Raw genomic sequence first — 16910 nt, forward strand, 5'->3', positions numbered from 1 at the left:
CCTCCCTCTCCCCAGCCCGGCCCGCTCCACCCCCCCCCCCCGCCATGACTCAGGGAAAGCGGCCGCGGTCAGACCGGGCCGAGCCGGGCCGGGCCGGGCTGAGGGTTCCCCCGAGGCTCCCCGGGGCTGCCCCGAGGCTCGCGGATGGCCGCCGCCGCCCTCACCACACCATGGTGCTCTCCAGAACCATCGCGGCCCCTTCTTCCCCTCAGCGCCGGCCCGCGCTCCGCCCAACACCGCGCCCGCTGATTGGCGGAGAGAGGAGACACCGCGGCCAATCAGCGCGCCGCGTCTAACGGGGTGCGCGCCGCGTCTAACGGGGTGCGCGCCGCGGGGCATGCTGGGAGTTGTAGTTCTGGGCGGGGTGAGGAGACACCCGGAAGGACATGCGTGTGTCACCGCGGAGGGCAGGGATGTCACCTCCCTGCCTGCGACACCTCCTCCGGGCGTTGGGCAGGAACGCCGGGGTGTCCTCAGCCCGCGACATCCCCCAGGGGTGTCCCCATGTCCACTTGTGTCCCCTCCGTGCCACCCCAGGGGTGTCCCCATGTCCCTTTTGTCCCATGCCACTCCACGGTGTCCCCATGTCCCCCCAGCCACCCCAGGGGTGTCCCCATGTCCCCTCAAAGCCACCCCAGGGTGTCCCCTTTTCCCCCCATGCCACCCCAGGGTGTCCCCTGTCCACTTGTGTCACCTCTGTGCCACCCCAGGAATGTCCCCATGTCCCTTTTTGTCCCCCAGGAATGTCCCCATGTCCCCCCAGCCACCCCAGGATGTCCCCATGTCCCCTTTTCCCCCCAAAGCCACCCCAGCAATGTCCCCATGTCCCCTTTTGTCCCCCACGGGTGTCCCCATGTCCCCCCAAAGCCACCCCAGTTATGTCCCCATGTCCCCTTGCCCCCAAAATCACCCCAGCAATGTCCCCATGTCCCCAATGCCACCCCAGGAATGTCCCCTATCACCTTTTGTCCCCCAGCGATGTCCCCATGTCCCTTTTTGTCCTCCAGCAATGTCCCCATGTCCTTTGTCCTCCAGGGATGTCCCCATGTCCCTTTTTCCCCTCAAAGCCACCCCAGCAATGTCCCCATGTCCCCTTTTCCCCTCAGTGCCACCCCAGTGACGTCCCCAAGTCCCTTTTGCCCCCAGTGATGTCCCCATATCCCCTTTTGTCCCCAGTGATGTCCCCACGTCCCTTTTTGCCCCTCTATGCCACCCCAGCAATGTCCCCATGTCCCTTTCTCCCCCCAAAGCCACCCCAGTGATGTCCCATATCACCTTTTGTCCCCACGGATGTCCCCATGTCCCTTCCTCCCCTCAAAGCCACCCCAGCAATGTCCCCATGTCCCCTTTTGTCCCCAGAGCCACCCCAGGAATGTCCCCATGTCCCCTTTTTGTCCCCGATGTCCCCATGTCCCCCAGCAATGTCCCCATGTCCCTTTTTGTCCTCCAGGGATGTCCCCATGTCCCTTTTTCCCCTCAAAGCCACCCCAGCAATGTCCCCATGTCCCCTTTTCCCCTCAGAGCCACCCCAGTGACGTCCCCAAGTCCCTTTTTGCCCCCCAGTGATGTCCCCATATCCCCTTTTGTCCCCAGTGATGTCCCCACGTCCCTTTTTGCCCCTCTATGCCACCCCAGCAATGTCCCCATGTCCCTTTCTCCCCCCAAAGCCACCCCAGTGATGTCCCCATATCACCTTTTGTCCCCCACGGATGTCCCCATGTCCCTTCCTCCCCTCAAAGCCACCCCAGCAATGTCCCCATGTCCCCTTTTGTCCCCAGAGCCACCCCAGGAATGTCCCCATGTCCCCTTTTTGTCCCCAAGGATGTCCCCATGTCCCCCAGGAATGTCCCCATGTCCCCTAGGGATGTCCCCATGTCCCCCCAAAGCCACCCCAGTGATGTCCCCTCCCCTGTCCCCTCCCTGTCCCCTCCCTGTCCCCTCCCTGTCCCCAAGCACACGCAGAGCCAATCCATGTTTTCCAGCAGCACCGGAATGTTCCGGAAGCCCCGCCAGGCCTCAGTGTCACCGGGGAGGGGACAGAGAGGGGACACAGGTGACAATGGGGACAGGAACGTCCTTCCTGGGACAGGAATGTCCTCCTGGACAGAGGTGACAATGGGGACAGGAATGTCCTTCTGGACAGAAGTGACAATGGGGACAGGAATGTCCTTCCTGGGACAGGAAAATCCAGGAAAAGTCCATCCCAAGGACAGGGAATGTCCACTGCAATCCAGGAAAATTCCATCCCAATCCAGGAAATTCCATCCCAATCCAGAAAATTCCATCCAAATCCAGAAAATTCCATCCAAATCCAGGAAAATTCCATCCAAATCCAAGGAAATTCCTTCCCAATCCAGGAAAAATCCATTCCCAATCCACGAAAATTCCATTCCCAGTTGAGGAAAAGTTCATCCCAATCCAGGAAAAATTCACCCTAGTCGAGGAAAATTCCATTCCCAGTCTAGGAAAATTCCGTTTGCAATCCAGGAAATGTTCAAACCAATCCAGGAAATTCCATTCCTTATCCAGGAAATTCCATTCCTAATCCAGGAAAATTCCTTCCCAGGCCAGGAAATGTCCTTCTCAGTGAATGTCCTTCCCAGTCCAGGAAAATTCCATCCCAATCCAGGAAATGTCCACCCCAGTTGAGGAAAATTCCAGAATTCCCAATCCAGGAAATTCAATTCCCAGTCCAGGAAAAGCTCATCCCAATCCAGGAAAATTCTTTCCCAGGCAATCTTCTTCCCAGTCCAGGAAAAGTTCATCCCAAGGACAGGAAAATTCCATCTGCAATCCAGGAAAAACTCATCCCAATCCAAGGAAATTCCATTCCAAACTAAGGAAATTCCATCCCAATCCAGGAAAAATCCATTCCCAATCCAGGAAAAATCCATTCCCAATCCAGGAAAAATCCATTCCCAATCCAGGAAAATTCCTTCCCAGGCAATGTTCTTCCCAGTCCAGGAAAAGTTCATCCCAAGGACAGGAAAATTCCATCTGCAATCCAGGAAAAGTTCATCCCAGTCCATGAAATTCCATTCCTAGTCCAGGAAAAGTTCATCCCAATCCAGGAAAATTCCATCCCAATCCAGGAAAACTTCATCCCAGTTGAGAAAAATTCCTTCCCAAGGACAGGAAATTCCATTCCAATCCAGGAAAATCCCGTTTGCAATCCAGGAAATGTTCATTCCAATTCAGGAAAATTCCTTCTCAGTCCAGGAAAACTTCATCCCAATCCAACGAAATTCCATTTCAATCCAGGAAAAGCTCATCCTAATCCAAGGAAATTCCGTTCCTTATCCAGGAAAAATTCATCCCAATCTAGGAAAAATCCTTCCGAAGGACAGGAAACGTTCATCCCAGTTGAGGAAAAGCTCAACCCAATCCAAGGAAATTCCATTCCCAATCCAAGAAAAATCCATTCCTAATCCAGGAAAAATTCATCCCAATCCAAGAAAATTCCTTCCCAGTTGAGAAAAATTCCATCCCAATCCAGGAAATTCCATCCCAATCCAGGAAAATTCCAGAATTCCCAATCCAGAGTCGATCCAAAGGCCTCGGATGTTCCAACGATGAACTCCAAGATGGGCAGGAAAATTCCATGAAAATTCCATGAAAATTCCATGAGAATTCCATGAAAATTCCATGAATTCCATCCTCATTCCATGAAAATTCAACTCCCAATCCAGGAAAATTCCATGAAAATTCCATTCCCAATCCAGGAAAAATCCATAAAAGTTCCATTCCCAATTCCAGGAAAATTCCAGGAAAATTCCATTTCCAATTCCAGGAAAATTCCATTCGTTCCATTCTCATGAAAATTCCATTAATTTCATTCTCATTCCAGGAAAATTCCATGAAAATTCCATTCACAATCTAGGAAAATTCCATGAATTCCATTCCAGGAAAATTCCAAAAATTCCCAATTCAGGAAAATTCTATTAATTCCATTCCATGAAAATTCCATTCCCATTCCAGGAAAATTCCAGAATTCCCAGTCCAGGAAAATTCCATGAAAAATCCATTCCAGGAAAATTCCAGAATTCCCAAATCAGGAAAATTCCACGAATTCCATAAAAATCCATTTCCATTCCAGGAAATTTCCAGAATTCCCAATTCCAGGAAAATTCCATGAAAATTCCCAAAAAAAGTCCATCCATGAAAAAATCCAAATCCTCTTTTTTTTTTTCTCTCTCTCTCCTGGAAAATTCCAGAATTCCCTGAATTCCTCCCCAATTTCCAATCCCAAAAAACCCCCAAAAATCCCCAAAAAATCTCCAAAAAATTCGCAAAAAAACCCCAAAAAATCCCCCAAAAATCCCAAAAAACCCCCAAAAATCCCCAAAATTCCCAAAAATCCCAAAAATATACAAAAAATCCCAAAATCCCACAAAAATCCCCAAAAATCCACAAAAACCCCACAAAAATCCACAAAAATCCCACAAAAATCCCCAAAAATCTCCAAAAAATCCCCAAAAATCCCCAAAAAATCCCCCAAAAATCCCAAAAATCCCCAAAAATCCCCAAAAAATCCCAAAAAATCCCAAAAAATCCCCAAAAAATCCCCAAAAAATCCCCCAAAATCCCAAAAAATCCCCAAAAATCACCAAAAACTCCCAAAAAATTCCCCAAAAATTCCCCAAAAATCCCACAAAACACCAAAAAATCCCAAAAAACACCCAAAAAATCCCAAAATTCCAAAATTCCAAACCCACCCCAAGAATTCCCAGGGAAAAAAGAAAAAGGAAAATTATCCCAAAAAACATTTAAATATTTCATAAATATTCCATCCTGGGGAAAAAAAAATTAGGAAAATTAATTTAGTTTTTTCCTTTCCTGATCCTAAAAAAAATTTGGGAATAAAGAGGAATTTGGAAGGAAAAAAAAATGTCTAATATAGACAAATATTCCATAGGAAATTTGGGAATTTTGGGAATTCTGAGATTCCCTAAATAAGGCAATTCCAGGAGGGAATTTTGAGGGAAAAATTCAGGATTTTGGGAATTCAAAAATCCAAAAAAAAATCAGTTTTTTTCCTGAAAAAAATACAGGAAATTTGGGAATTTTGGGGGGAAAATTCCCTTCCTGGTTTACATTCCATGTTTGGTTTTTTGGGAGTAGAAATCTTGAAATTCCAGGGTTTTTTGGGATGTATAAAAATGGTTTTCCAAGTGGGAATTTTGAGGGAAAATTGGGGTTTTTTCTGTTAAAAAAATGGAATTTTGGGGGAAAAATTGGGGTTTTTTCTGTTTAAAAATGGAATTTTTGGGGAAAAATTGGATTTTTTTCTGTTAAAAAATAGAATTTTGGGGGGAAAAAATTGGAATTTTTTGCATTAAAAAAAAGGAATTTTTGGGGAAAAATTGGGGTTTTTTCCTATTTAAAAAATGGAATTTTTGCGGAAAAATTGGGTTTTTTCCATTTAAAAAATGGAATTTTGGGGGGAAATTGGAGTTTTTTTCCATTTAAAAAAATGGAATTTTTGGGGGGAAAATTGAGCTTTTTTCCATTTAAAAAACTGGAACTTTAAGAGAAAAAAATTGGTTTTTTTCCATTTAAAAAAACCAGAACTTTTTGGGGAAAATCAGGTTTTTTCCATTAAAAACATGGAATTTTGGGGGGAAAATTTGGGGTTTTTTCCATTAAAAAAATGAAATTTTTTGGGAAAAATGGGGTTTTTTGCATTAAAAAAACAGGATTTTTGGGGGAAAATTGGGGGGTTTTGCATTTAAAAAATGGAATTGTTGGAGAAAAAATTGGGATTTTTTGCATTAAAACAGAATTTTTGGGGAAAAATTTGGGATTTTTTCCATTTAAAAAACAGAATTTTGGGGAAAAATTGGGGTATTTTCCATTAAAAAATGGAATTTTGAGGGGAAAATTGGAGTTTTTTCTGTTTAAAAAAAATGAAATTTTGGGGGAAAAATTGGGATTTTGTGCATTAAAAAAACCTGAATTTTTGGGGTAAAACTGGGTTTTTTTCCATTTAAAAAAGAATTTTGGGGGAAAAATTGGGGATTTTTTCCATTAAAAAAACAGAATTTTGGGGAAAAATTGGGGTTTTTTCCATTAAAAAAATGGAATTTTGGGGGGAAAATTGGGATTTTTTTTATTAAAAAACAGAATTTTGGGGAAAATTGGGTTTTTTCCATTGAAAATTGGGATTTTTTCAATTAAAAAACAGAATTTTGGGGAAAAATTGGGTTTTTCTCCATTAAAAATGGATTTTGGGGGGAAAAATTGGGGTTTTTCGATTAAAAACCAGATTTTTTGGGGAAAAATTTGGGGTTTTTTCCATTAAAAAATGGAATTTTGGGGAAAAATTGGGATTTTTTCCATTAAAAAATGGAATTTTGGGGGGAAAAATTGGGTTTTCTTCATTAAAAAACAGATTTTTGGGGGAAAAATTGGGATTTTTTTTCCATTAAAAAATGGAATTTTCAGGGGAAAATTGGGGTTTTTTCCACTAAAAAAAATGGGTTTTTTTGGGGGGAAAATTGGGGTTTCTTCCATTAAAAAAAACGGAATTTTGGGGGAAAAAATTAGGTTTTTTTCTGTTAAAAAACCAGAATTTTGGGGGGAAAAAATTGGGTTTTTCTCCATTAAAAAATGGATTTTTTGGGGGAAAAAATTGGGGTTTTTTCCATTAAAAAAACAGAATTTTTGGGGAAAAATTGGGGTTTTTGCATTTAAAAACAGGAATTTTGGGGAGAAAAAATTGGGGGTTTTTTCCATTAAAAAAACCAGAATTTTTGGGGAAAAAATTGGGATTTTTTCCATTAAAAAATTGAATTTTTTGGAAAATTGGATTTTTTTCCATTTAAAAAATGGAATTTTTGGGGAAAAAATGGGGTTTTTTATCATTAAAAATGGAATTTTAGGGATTTAGAATTGGCAATTCCTGGATTTTTCCAAGTTTTTTTTTTTTTAGGGAATTCTTTTAAAAAATGGTTGAAAATGCCAGGAAGAGTTTGGCTTCTGAAGATCCCAAAAAAACCCCCAAAAAAATCCCAAAAATTCCCAAAAATCCCAAAAAAATCCTCCAAAACATCCCCCAAAAAATCCTCCAAAAAATTCCAAAAAATTCCAAAAAAAATCCCCAAGAATTCCCAAAAATCCTCCAAAATCCCAAAATTCCCCCAAACCCCCCAAATTCTCCAAATCCCCAAAATCCCAAAATTTCCCAAAACATCCCCAAAAAATCCTCCAAAAATCCCAAAATTCCCCCAAAAAATTCCCAAAAAATCCCCAAAAAATTCCAAAAAAAATCCCAAAAAATCCTCCAAAAATCCCAAAAATTCCAAAAAAATCCCCAAAAAATCTTCCAAAAATCCTCCAAAAAATTCCCAAAAAATCTTCCCTGATTGTGGGAAAAAATTCCCAAAAATCCTGCTGGGAAAAGGGAGGAAAATCAAAGTTTTTCCATGATTTTTGTTCCTTTTTTCCCATTTTTTAAGGGATTTTTTATCCTGGGAAAATACGGAAAAAATCCTTATTTATTCCTAAAAAATAATAATTAATAATTAATAATAATAATAATTAATAAATCGATTAAAACACCAAAAATTCCTGCAGGACTAAAAAAAAAACCTGGAATTGAATCCAAGAAAATTTTTTGGGAAAAAAACCAAAATTTGGGATAAAAATACTAAAAAAAAACCCAAAAAATTTCCCAACTGGGAATTTTCCCGAAAAATTTCCAAGAAATTTTTTTCCCCTTTTTTTTTTCCCCAAAAATTTTGGGAATTCCTGGAAATGTTGGGAATTCCTGGAAATTTTAGGAATTCCTGGAAATTTTGGGAATTCCTTTTGTTTTTTCTTTTTTTTCTTCTTCTCCTCTTCCTCAGTTTTCCAAGGAAAATGAGAATTCCAAAGGGAAATTCCCAAGTTTTTTCCCAAGTTTTTCCAGCTGCAGGGATTGTCGGAAAATTGGGAATTTCCAGGAGGTTTTTTTGGGATTTTTTTCCCTGGAAAAGTTGAATTCCATCCGGGAGCTGTCGGTGCTGCTTCACTGGGGAGAGAAAAAAAAGGGAAAAAATTAGGAAAAAATTGGGAAAAATTGGGATTTTTCCGTTAATATTCCCGAAATTCCCACCCTGGGAGAAAATTTGGGAATTTCCAGGCCTTGGGAATGAAGAATTTTCATAATTTTTTGGTAAATTTTGGGAATTTTAGGAAGAAATTTTATTCCCAAAACCAATTGGAATCAAAATTAGAAAATCTGGGAATATTCAGGATTGGATTTGGGATTTTCCAGGATTCGGAAATTGAAGAATTTTCCTAATTTTTTAGCCAATTTTGGGAATTTTAGGAAAGAATTTTATTCCCAAATCCAATTTGGGATTTTCCAGGATTTAGAAATTGAAGAATTTTCCTAATTTTTAGCAAATTTTGAGAATTTTAGGAAGAAATTTTATCCCAAATATTCCAAATCTCATTAGGATTGGATTTGGGATTTTCCAGGTTTTTAGAACTTGAGGAATTTTCCTAATTTTCAACAAATTTTGGGAATTTTTTGAAGGAATTTTATCCCAAATCCTATTTGGGATTTTTCAGGATTTGGAAATTGAGGAATTTTCCTGATTTTTAGCCAATTTTGGGAAGAATTTTTATCCGAATATTCCAAATCTCATTAGGATTGGATTTGGGATTTTCCAAGTTTTTAGAAATTGAGGAATTTTCCCAATTTTTAGCAAATTTTGGGAATTTCAGGAAGAAACTTTATTCCAAATATTCCAAATCTCATTAGGATTGGATTTGGGATTTTCCAGGTTTTTAGAAATTGAGGAATTTTCCCAATTTTTACCAAATTTTAGGAATTTTAGGAAGAAATTTTATCCCAAATCCAATTTGGGATTTTCCAGGATTTGGAAATTGAAGAATTTTCCTAATTTTTAGCAAATTTTGGGAATTTTAGGAAGAAATTTTATTCCCAAATCTCATTTGGGATTTTCCAGGATTTGGAAATGAAGAATTTTCCTGATTTTTAGCCAATTTTGGGAATTTCAGGGAGAAATTTTTACCCCAAATCCCATTTGGGATTTTCCAGGATTTAGAAATTGAGGAATTTTTCTAATTTTTTAACAAATTTTGGGAATTTTAGGAAAAAATTTTATCCCAAATCTCATTTGGGAATTTCCAGGATTTGGAAATCAGGAAATTTTCCTACTTTTTTAGCAAATTTTGGGAATTTTAGGAAGAAATTTTATCCCAAATTTCCCAAATCTCATTAGGGTTTTATTTGGCATTTTCCAGGTTTTTAGAACTTGAGGAATTTTCCTAAATTTTTACCAAATTTCAGGAATTTTAGGAAAGAATTTTATCCCAAATCCCATTTGGGATTTTCCAGGATTTGGAAATTGAGAAATTTTCCTATTTTTTTAGCCAATTTTGGGAATTTTAGGAAGAAATTTTACCCCAAATCCCATTTGGAATATTCCAAACCCTTTGGAATGAAGAATTTTCCTAATTTTTTAGTAAATTTTGGGAATTTTAGGAAAAAATTTTATCCCAAATATTCCAAATCTCATTAGGATTTTATTTGGGATTTTCCAGGTTTTTAGAACTTGAGGAATTTTCCCAATTTTGGGGATTTTAGGAAGAAATTTTATCCCAAATCCCATTTGGGATTTTCCAGGATTTGGAAATTGAGGAATTTTCCTAATTTTTTAGCCAATTTTGGGAATTTTAGGAAGAAATTTTATCCCAAATATTCCAAATCTCATTAGGATTTTATTTGGCATTTTCCAGGTTTTTAGAAATTGAGGAATTTTCCTGATTTTTAGCAAATTTTGGGAATTTTAGGAAGAAATTTTATCCCAAATCCCATTTGGGATTTTCCAGGATTTGGAAATTGGGAAATTTTCCTATTTTTAGCAAATTTTGGGAATTTTAGGAAAAAATTTTATCCCAAATCCCATTTGGGATTTTCCAGAATTTAGAAATTGAGGAATTTTCCCAATTTTTACCAAATTTTGGGAATTCTGGGAAGAAATTTTATCCCAAATCCCATCTGGAATATTCCAGACCCTTTGGAATGAAGAATTTTCCCAATTTTTTAGCAAATTATGGGAATTTTAGGAAGAAATTTTATCCCAAATATTCCAAATCTCATTAGGATTGGATTTGGGATTTTCCAGGATTTGGAAATTGAGGAATTTTCCTAATTTTTACCAAATTTTAGGAATTTTAGGAAGAAATTTTATCCCAAATATCCCAAATCTCATTAGGATTGGATTTGGGATTTTCCAGGTTTTTAGAACTTGAGGAATTTTCCCAATTTTGGGAATTTTAGGAAGAAATTTTATCCCAAATCCCATTTGGGATTTTCCAGGATTTGGAAATTGAGGAATTTTCCTAAATTTTAGCAAATTTTGGGAATTTTAGGAAGAAATTTTATCCCAAATGTTCCAAATCTCATTAGGATTTTATCTGGGATTTTCCAGGTTTTTAGAACTTGAGGAATTTTCCCAATTTTTAGCCAATTTTGGGAATTTCAGGAAGAAATTTCATCCCAAATCCCATTTTTTCCCCACATTTTCCCACAGAAATTCCCAATTTTTCCCAAATTCCAGGAATTTTCACCTCCAAAAACCCCCAAATTTTCCAGGTTGAGCTCCAGGAATTTGGGAAAAATCATTCCCGAGGAAATTTGGGATCCAAACCCCCAAAATTCCAGGATTTTTTTGGGATAAAAACTCACAAAGCTGATCTCAGTCTCCTGCAGCTCCTCCAGCTCCAGAGGCAGGGAAGGTCTGGAAAAAAAAATGGGAATTTTAGGGAATTTTTTGGGAATTAATCGAAGGAATTTCATCCCTAAATTCTAATTTTTAAAGCTCTGCTGATCCCAGCTTGGAATTCCTGGAAAATCCTGGGAAAAATATCCCAAAAAATCAGCAAAATTCAGGTTTTTCCCAAGAAATTTCCACTTTTTCCAGGTTTTTCCCAAGAAATTCCTGATTTTTCCAGGTTTTTCCAGGTTTTTCCCAAAAAATTTCTGGTTTTTCCCAAGAAATTTCTGATTTTCCAAGTTTTTTCCAAGATATTTCCATTTTTTTCCCAAAGAATTTCTGATTTTTCTAGGTTTTTCCCAAGGGAATTCAAATTTTTCCAGGTTTTTCCCAAAAAATATCTGATTTTTCCAGGTTTTTCCCAAGTTTTTCCCAAAGAATTTCCAGTTTTTCCACATTTTTCCCGAAGAATTTCTCTTTTTTCCTAAGTTTTTCCCAAAGAATTTCCGGTTTTTCCACATTTTTCCCAAGAGATTTCCAGGTTTTTCCAGTTTTTTCCCAAGAAATTTCTGATTTTTCCAGGTTTTTCCCAAAGAATTTCTCTTTTTTCCAAGTTTTTCCCTAAAAATTTTTGGTTTTTTTCATGTTTTTCCCAAAGAATTTTTGGTTTTTTCCACATTTTTCCCAAAGGATTTCTGGTTTTTCCAGGTTTTTCCCCAAAAAATTCTTGTTTTTCCCAAGAGATTTCTGGTTTTTTCCAGGTTTATCCCAAGGGATTTCCAGTTTTTCCCAAAGAATTTCTGTTTTTTTCCAAGTTTTTCCCAAGGGAATTCCAATTTTTCCATGTTTTTCCCAAAGAATTTCCATTTTTCCACATTTTTCCCAAGAAAATTCCAGTTTTTCCAAGTTTTTCCCAAGAGATTTCTGGTTTTTCCCAAAAAATTTCCACTTTTTCCAGGTTTTTCCCAAGAAATTCCTGATTTTTCCAGGTTTTCCCAAGTTTTTCCCAAAGAATTTCCAGTTTTCCCCCATTTTCCCAAAGAATTTCTGGTTTTTCCACATTTTTCCCAAGAGATTTCCAGGTTTTTCCAGTTTTTTCCCAAGAAATTTCTGATTTTTCCAGGTTTTTCCATGTTTTTCCCAAGGGAATTTCTGTTTTTCCACATTTTTCCCAAGAAATTTCTGGTTTTTCCAAGTCTTTCTCAAGGAATTTCTTTTTTCCAAGTTTTTCCCAAAGAATTTCTGGTTTTCCCACATTTTTCCCAAGGGATTTCTGGGTTTTCCAGGTTTTTCCCAAAGAATTTCTGTTTTTTTCCAGGTTTTTCCCAAGAAAATTCCAATTTTTCCATGTTTTTCCCAAAGAATTTCCAGTTTTACCCAAAGAATTTCCCATTTTTCCACGTTTTTCCCAAGAAATTTCCCATTTTTCCAGGTTTTTCCCAAACAATTTCTGATTTTTCCAGGTTTTTCCCCAAGAATTTCTCTTTTTTCCAGGTTTTTCCCAAGGGAATTCTGGTTTTTCCAGGAGTTTTGGAGAATCCCAAATTCAGGGAGGAATTTCAGGATTGAAATCCACAAGGATTGGAGAATTCCACGGAAAAATGGGAATAAAACTAAAATTCCACGTTAATTCCACAGCAGAATTCCATGGAAATTCCACAAAGAAATTCCATAAAATTCCATAAAGAAATTCCTCAGGAATTCCACAGAAAATGTGGATAAAGAGAAGAAAATTTCATGGGAATTCCACAGGAAAATTCCATGGAAAAATGGGAATAAAGCTAAAATTCCGTGTTGATTCCACAAGAGAATTCCATGGAAAAATGGGAATAAAGAAATTCCTCAGGAATTCCATGGAAAAATGTGGCTAAAGGGAATTTTCCATATTAATTCCACATGGGAATTCCATAGGAAAAAATGTGGATAAATAGAATATTCCATGGGAATTCCACAGGAAAGTGTAATTAAAAATGAACATGAAATAAAAATCACTATTTCAATAAATAATAATTAGTTATTAATAATATGTAATAAAATAATACAATTAATATTTTATAATAAATAAAATTAAATAATAAATAATAAAATAATATTCCACATTAATTCCAAAGGAAAATTCCACGGAAAAATGTGCAGAAGAAGATTTCATGTTCATTCCAGAGGAGAATTCCATGGAAATTCCACAAAGAAATTCCATAAAATTCCATCAAGAAATTTCTCAGGAATTCCAGAGAATTCCACAGAAAATGTGGATAAAGAAAATTTTCCATATTAATTCCACATGGAAATTCCATGGAAAAAAGTGGAAATTTTTGGAAGATTTTCCCAGGAATTTCCTCACTCTGAAACCACCCAAATCCCGAGATTTCCTGGGAATTTTTCCTGGGAATTTTTCCTGGGAAAAGCTGGAATTTTCTCTCACCTGCGCAGGGAAACTCCAGGAGTTTCTGCAGAACCTTCGGCTGTGTGAACTTCGACTCCAACCGACCTGCGGGAAGAAAATTGGGAATAAAATTGGGAATATTGGGAATATTGGGAATATTGGGAATATTGGGAATGACTCTAGAAAACTGGGAATATTGGGAATATCGGGAATGGCTCAGGGAAATCTGGGATTGGCTGGGAAATTGGGAATATTGGGAATGACTCTAGAAAATTGGGAATATTGGGAAATTGGGAATATTGGGAATATTGGGAATATTGGGATAGCCAGGGGAAATCTGGGATTGGCCAGAAAATTGGGAATATTGGGAATATTTGGATAGTCAGGGGAAATCTGGGATCAGATGGGAAATTTGGAATATTGGGAATATTGGGAATATTTGGATCAGCAGGGAAATTGGGAATATTGGGAATATTCCCATAGCCAGGGGAAATCTGGGATTGGATGGGAAATTATCAGGAATATTGGGAATATTGGGAATGGCTCAGGGAAATCTGGGATGAACTGGGAAATTGGGAATATTGGGAATGACTCTAGAAAATTTGGAACATTGGGAATATTGGGAATATTGGGAATATTGGGAATATTGGGATAGCCAGGGGAAATATGGGATTGGATGGAAAATTGGGAATATTGGGAATTGCTATGGGAAATCTGGGATTGGCCAGAAAATTGGGAATATTGGGAATATTTGGATAGTCAGGGGAAATCTGGGATCAGATGGGAAATTTGGAATATTGGGAATATTTGGATCAGCAGGGAAATTGGGAAAATTGGGAATATTGGGAATATTGGGAATATTGGGATAGCCAGGGGGAATTTGGGATTGGCTGGGAAATTGGGAATATTGGGAATATCGGGAATATTGGGAATGTTGGGAATGGCTCAGGGAAATCTGGGATTGGCTGGGAAATTGGGAATATTGGGAATGACTCTAGAAAATTTGGAATATTGGGAATATTGGGGATATTGGGAATATTGGGAATATTGGGATAGCCAGGGGAAATTGGGATTGGATGGAAAATTTGGAATATTGGGAATGACTCTAGAAAATTTGGAATATTGGGAATATTGGGAATATTGGGAATATTGGGATAGCCAGGGGAAATTGGGATTGGATGGAAAATTTGGAATATTGGGAATGACTCTAGAAAATTTGGAATATTGGGAATATTGGGAATATTGGGAATATTGGGAATGGCTCAGGGAAATCTGGGATTGGATGGAAAATTGGGAATATTGGGAATTACTATGGGAAATCTGGGATTGGCCAGAAAATTGGGAATATTTATTGGGAATATTTGGATCAGCAGGGAAATTGGGAATATTGGGAATATTGGGATAGCCAGGGGGAATTTGGGATTGGATGGGAAAATGGGAATATTGGGAATATTGGGAATGAGGAGGGAAATTTGGGATCAGCTGGGAAATTGGGAATATTGGGAATATTCCCATAGCCAGGGGAAATCTGGGATCAGATGGGAAATTGGGAATATTGGGAATATCAGGAATATTGGGAATGATGCTGGAAAATTTGGGATTGGCCAGAAAATTGGGAATATTGGGAATACTGGGAATGGCTCTGGGAAATGTGGGATCAGCCAATCCCAACCTCCTTTTCTCTCTCCTTTCCCAGCTGGAATTCCATGAGAATTCCATGGGAATTTGGGAATACCTGCTGGGAGGAGATCCAATCCAACCCCAAATCCCTTTTCCCAACCTTTTCCATGGGAATTCCATGGAAATTTTGGGAATACCTGCTGGGTGGGGATCCAACCCCAAATCCCTTTTCCAGTGTGAATTCCATGAAAATTCCATGGAATTTTGGGATTTGGGAACACCTACCTGCTGGGTGGAGATCCAATCCCAATCCCAAACCATCCCAAACCCTTTTCCAGCTGGAATTCCATAGAAATTCCATGGAATTTTGGGAGTTCCTACCTGCTGGGTGGAGATCCAACCCCAACCCCAAACCATCCCAAACCCTTTTTCAGCCAGAATTCCATGAAAATTCCATGGAATTTTGGGAACACCTACCTGCTGGGCGGGGATCCCATCAAACCCCAAATCCCTTTTCCATGAAAATTCCATGGAATTTTGGGAATTCCCTGGAATTTTGGGAATACCTACCTGCTGCGAGGAGATCCAACCCCAAATCCCTTTTCCAGTGTGAATTCCATGAAAATTCCCTGGAATTTTGGGAATACCTACATGCTGGGAGATCCAATCCCAAATCCCTTTTCCCATCCTTTTCCAGCCAGAATTCCATGAAAATTCCATGGAATTTTGGGAACACCTACCTGCTGGGTGGAGATCCAATCCCAACCCCAAAACCCTTTTCCATGGGAATTTCGTGTGAATTCCATGAAAATTCCATGGAATTTTGGGATTTGGGCACACCTACCTGCTGGGCAGAGATCCAACCCCAACCCCAAACCATCCCAAACCCCTTTTCCAGTGTGAATTCCATGGAATTTTGGGAATTCCCTGGAATTTCAGGCACACCTACCTGCTGGGAGGAGATCCAATCCAATCCCAAATGCCTTTTCCATGGGAATTCCATGAAAATTCCATGGAATTTTGGGATTTGGGAACACCTACCTGCTGGGTGGAGATCCAATCCCAACCCCAAACCATCCCAAATCCCTTTTCCAGCTGGAATTCCATGAAAATTCCACGGAAATTCCATGGAATTTTGGGATTTGGGAACACCTACCTGCTGGGCGGGGATCCAATCCCAAATCCCTTTTCCCACCCTTTCCCAGCCAGAATTCCATGGAATTTTGGGAATTCCTACCTGCTGGGAGGAGATCCAAACCCAACCCCAAAACCCTTTTCCAGCCAGAATTCCATGGAATCTTGGGAATTCCCTGGAATTTTGGGAATTCCTACCTGCTGGGCAGGTATCCAATCCCAAATCCCTTTTCCCACCCTTTCCCAGCCAGAATTCCATGAAAATTCCCTGGAATTTCGGGAATTCCTACCTGCTGGGAGGGGATCCAACCCCAACCCCAAAACCCTTTTCCACGGCAATTCCATGAAAATTCCCTGGAATTTTGGGATTTGGGAACACCTACCTGCTGGGAGGAGATCCAACCCCAACCCCAAATCCCTTTTCTGGTGGGAATTCCATGAAAATTCCATGAAAATTCCATGGAATTTGGGAATTTGGGAATACCTACCTGCTGGGTGGAGATCCAATCCCAACCCCAAACCATCCCAAATCCCTTTTCCAGTGTGAAGTCCATGAAAATTCCATGGAATTTTGGGAATTCCTACCTGCTGGGCGGGGATCCCATCAAACCCCAAATCCCTTTTCCATGAAAATTCCCTGGAATTTCGGGAACTCCTACCTGCTGGGCGGGGATCCAATCCAACCCCAAATCCCTTTTCCCACCCTTTCCCAGCCAGAATTCCATGGAATTTTGGGAATTCCATGGAATTTTGGGAATACCTACCTGCTGGGAGGAGATCCAACCCCAACCCCAAATCCCTTTTCCATGGGAATTCCATGGAATTTTGGGAGTTCCTACCTGCTGGGTGGAGATCCAACCCCAACCTCAACCCATCCCAAATCCCTTTTCCAGCCAGAAGTCCATGAAAATTCCATGGAATTTTGGGATTTGGGCACACCTACCTGCTGGGAGGAGATCCAATCCAACCCCAAATCCCTTTTCTGGTGGGAATTCCATGGGAATTTTGGATCACCTGCTGGGAGGAGATCCAATCCCAACCCC

The 16910-nt window shown here is 39.6% G+C and overlaps 2 protein-coding genes and 1 long non-coding RNA gene across 4 annotated transcripts in view; 1 reads left to right on the top strand and 2 right to left on the bottom strand.

Annotated features, from left to right (window-relative positions):
• The window catches only part of LOC146427393 (phosphatidylinositol 4-phosphate 5-kinase type-1 alpha-like), a 31304-nt gene extending 31114 nt beyond the window's left edge, over nucleotides 1-190 (bottom strand). The window contains exon 1 of the mRNA XM_085082223.1: nucleotides 170-190. Within this exon, the coding sequence (XP_084938349.1) occupies nucleotides 170-190 (21 nt within the window). The remainder of the gene's footprint in view (nucleotides 1-169) is intronic.
• Nucleotides 191-1977: 1787 nt separating this feature from the next.
• On the top strand, nucleotides 1978-2300 carry LOC146427394 (uncharacterized). Of its 2 annotated transcripts, none has more exons than XR_014856555.1 (2): nucleotides 1978-2053; nucleotides 2108-2300. It is a non-coding gene; the product is annotated as an uncharacterized LOC146427394 (long non-coding RNA). The 2 variants fall into 2 exon arrangements; XR_014856556.1 differs by having other exon boundaries at nucleotides 1988-2053; nucleotides 2144-2300.
• Nucleotides 2301-7861: 5561 nt separating this feature from the next.
• The window catches only part of LOC146427395 (phosphatidylinositol 4-phosphate 5-kinase type-1 alpha-like), a 40521-nt gene continuing 31472 nt past the window's right edge, over nucleotides 7862-16910 (bottom strand). Inside the window, exons 14-16 of the mRNA XM_085082676.1 lie at nucleotides 13153-13218; nucleotides 10703-10754; nucleotides 7862-8011 (exon numbers count right to left, since the gene is read on the bottom strand). Of these exons, the coding sequence (XP_084938802.1) occupies nucleotides 8009-8011; nucleotides 10703-10754; nucleotides 13153-13218 (121 nt within the window). The 3' untranslated portion in view covers nucleotides 7862-8008. The remainder of the gene's footprint in view (nucleotides 8012-10702; nucleotides 10755-13152; nucleotides 13219-16910) is intronic.

Source organism: Lichenostomus cassidix, chromosome 25 (assembly GCF_008360975.1).
Source record: "Lichenostomus cassidix isolate B80296 chromosome 25, HeHo_3.0, whole genome shotgun sequence".
NCBI classification, from domain to species: domain Eukaryota; kingdom Metazoa; phylum Chordata; class Aves; order Passeriformes; family Meliphagidae; genus Lichenostomus; species Lichenostomus cassidix.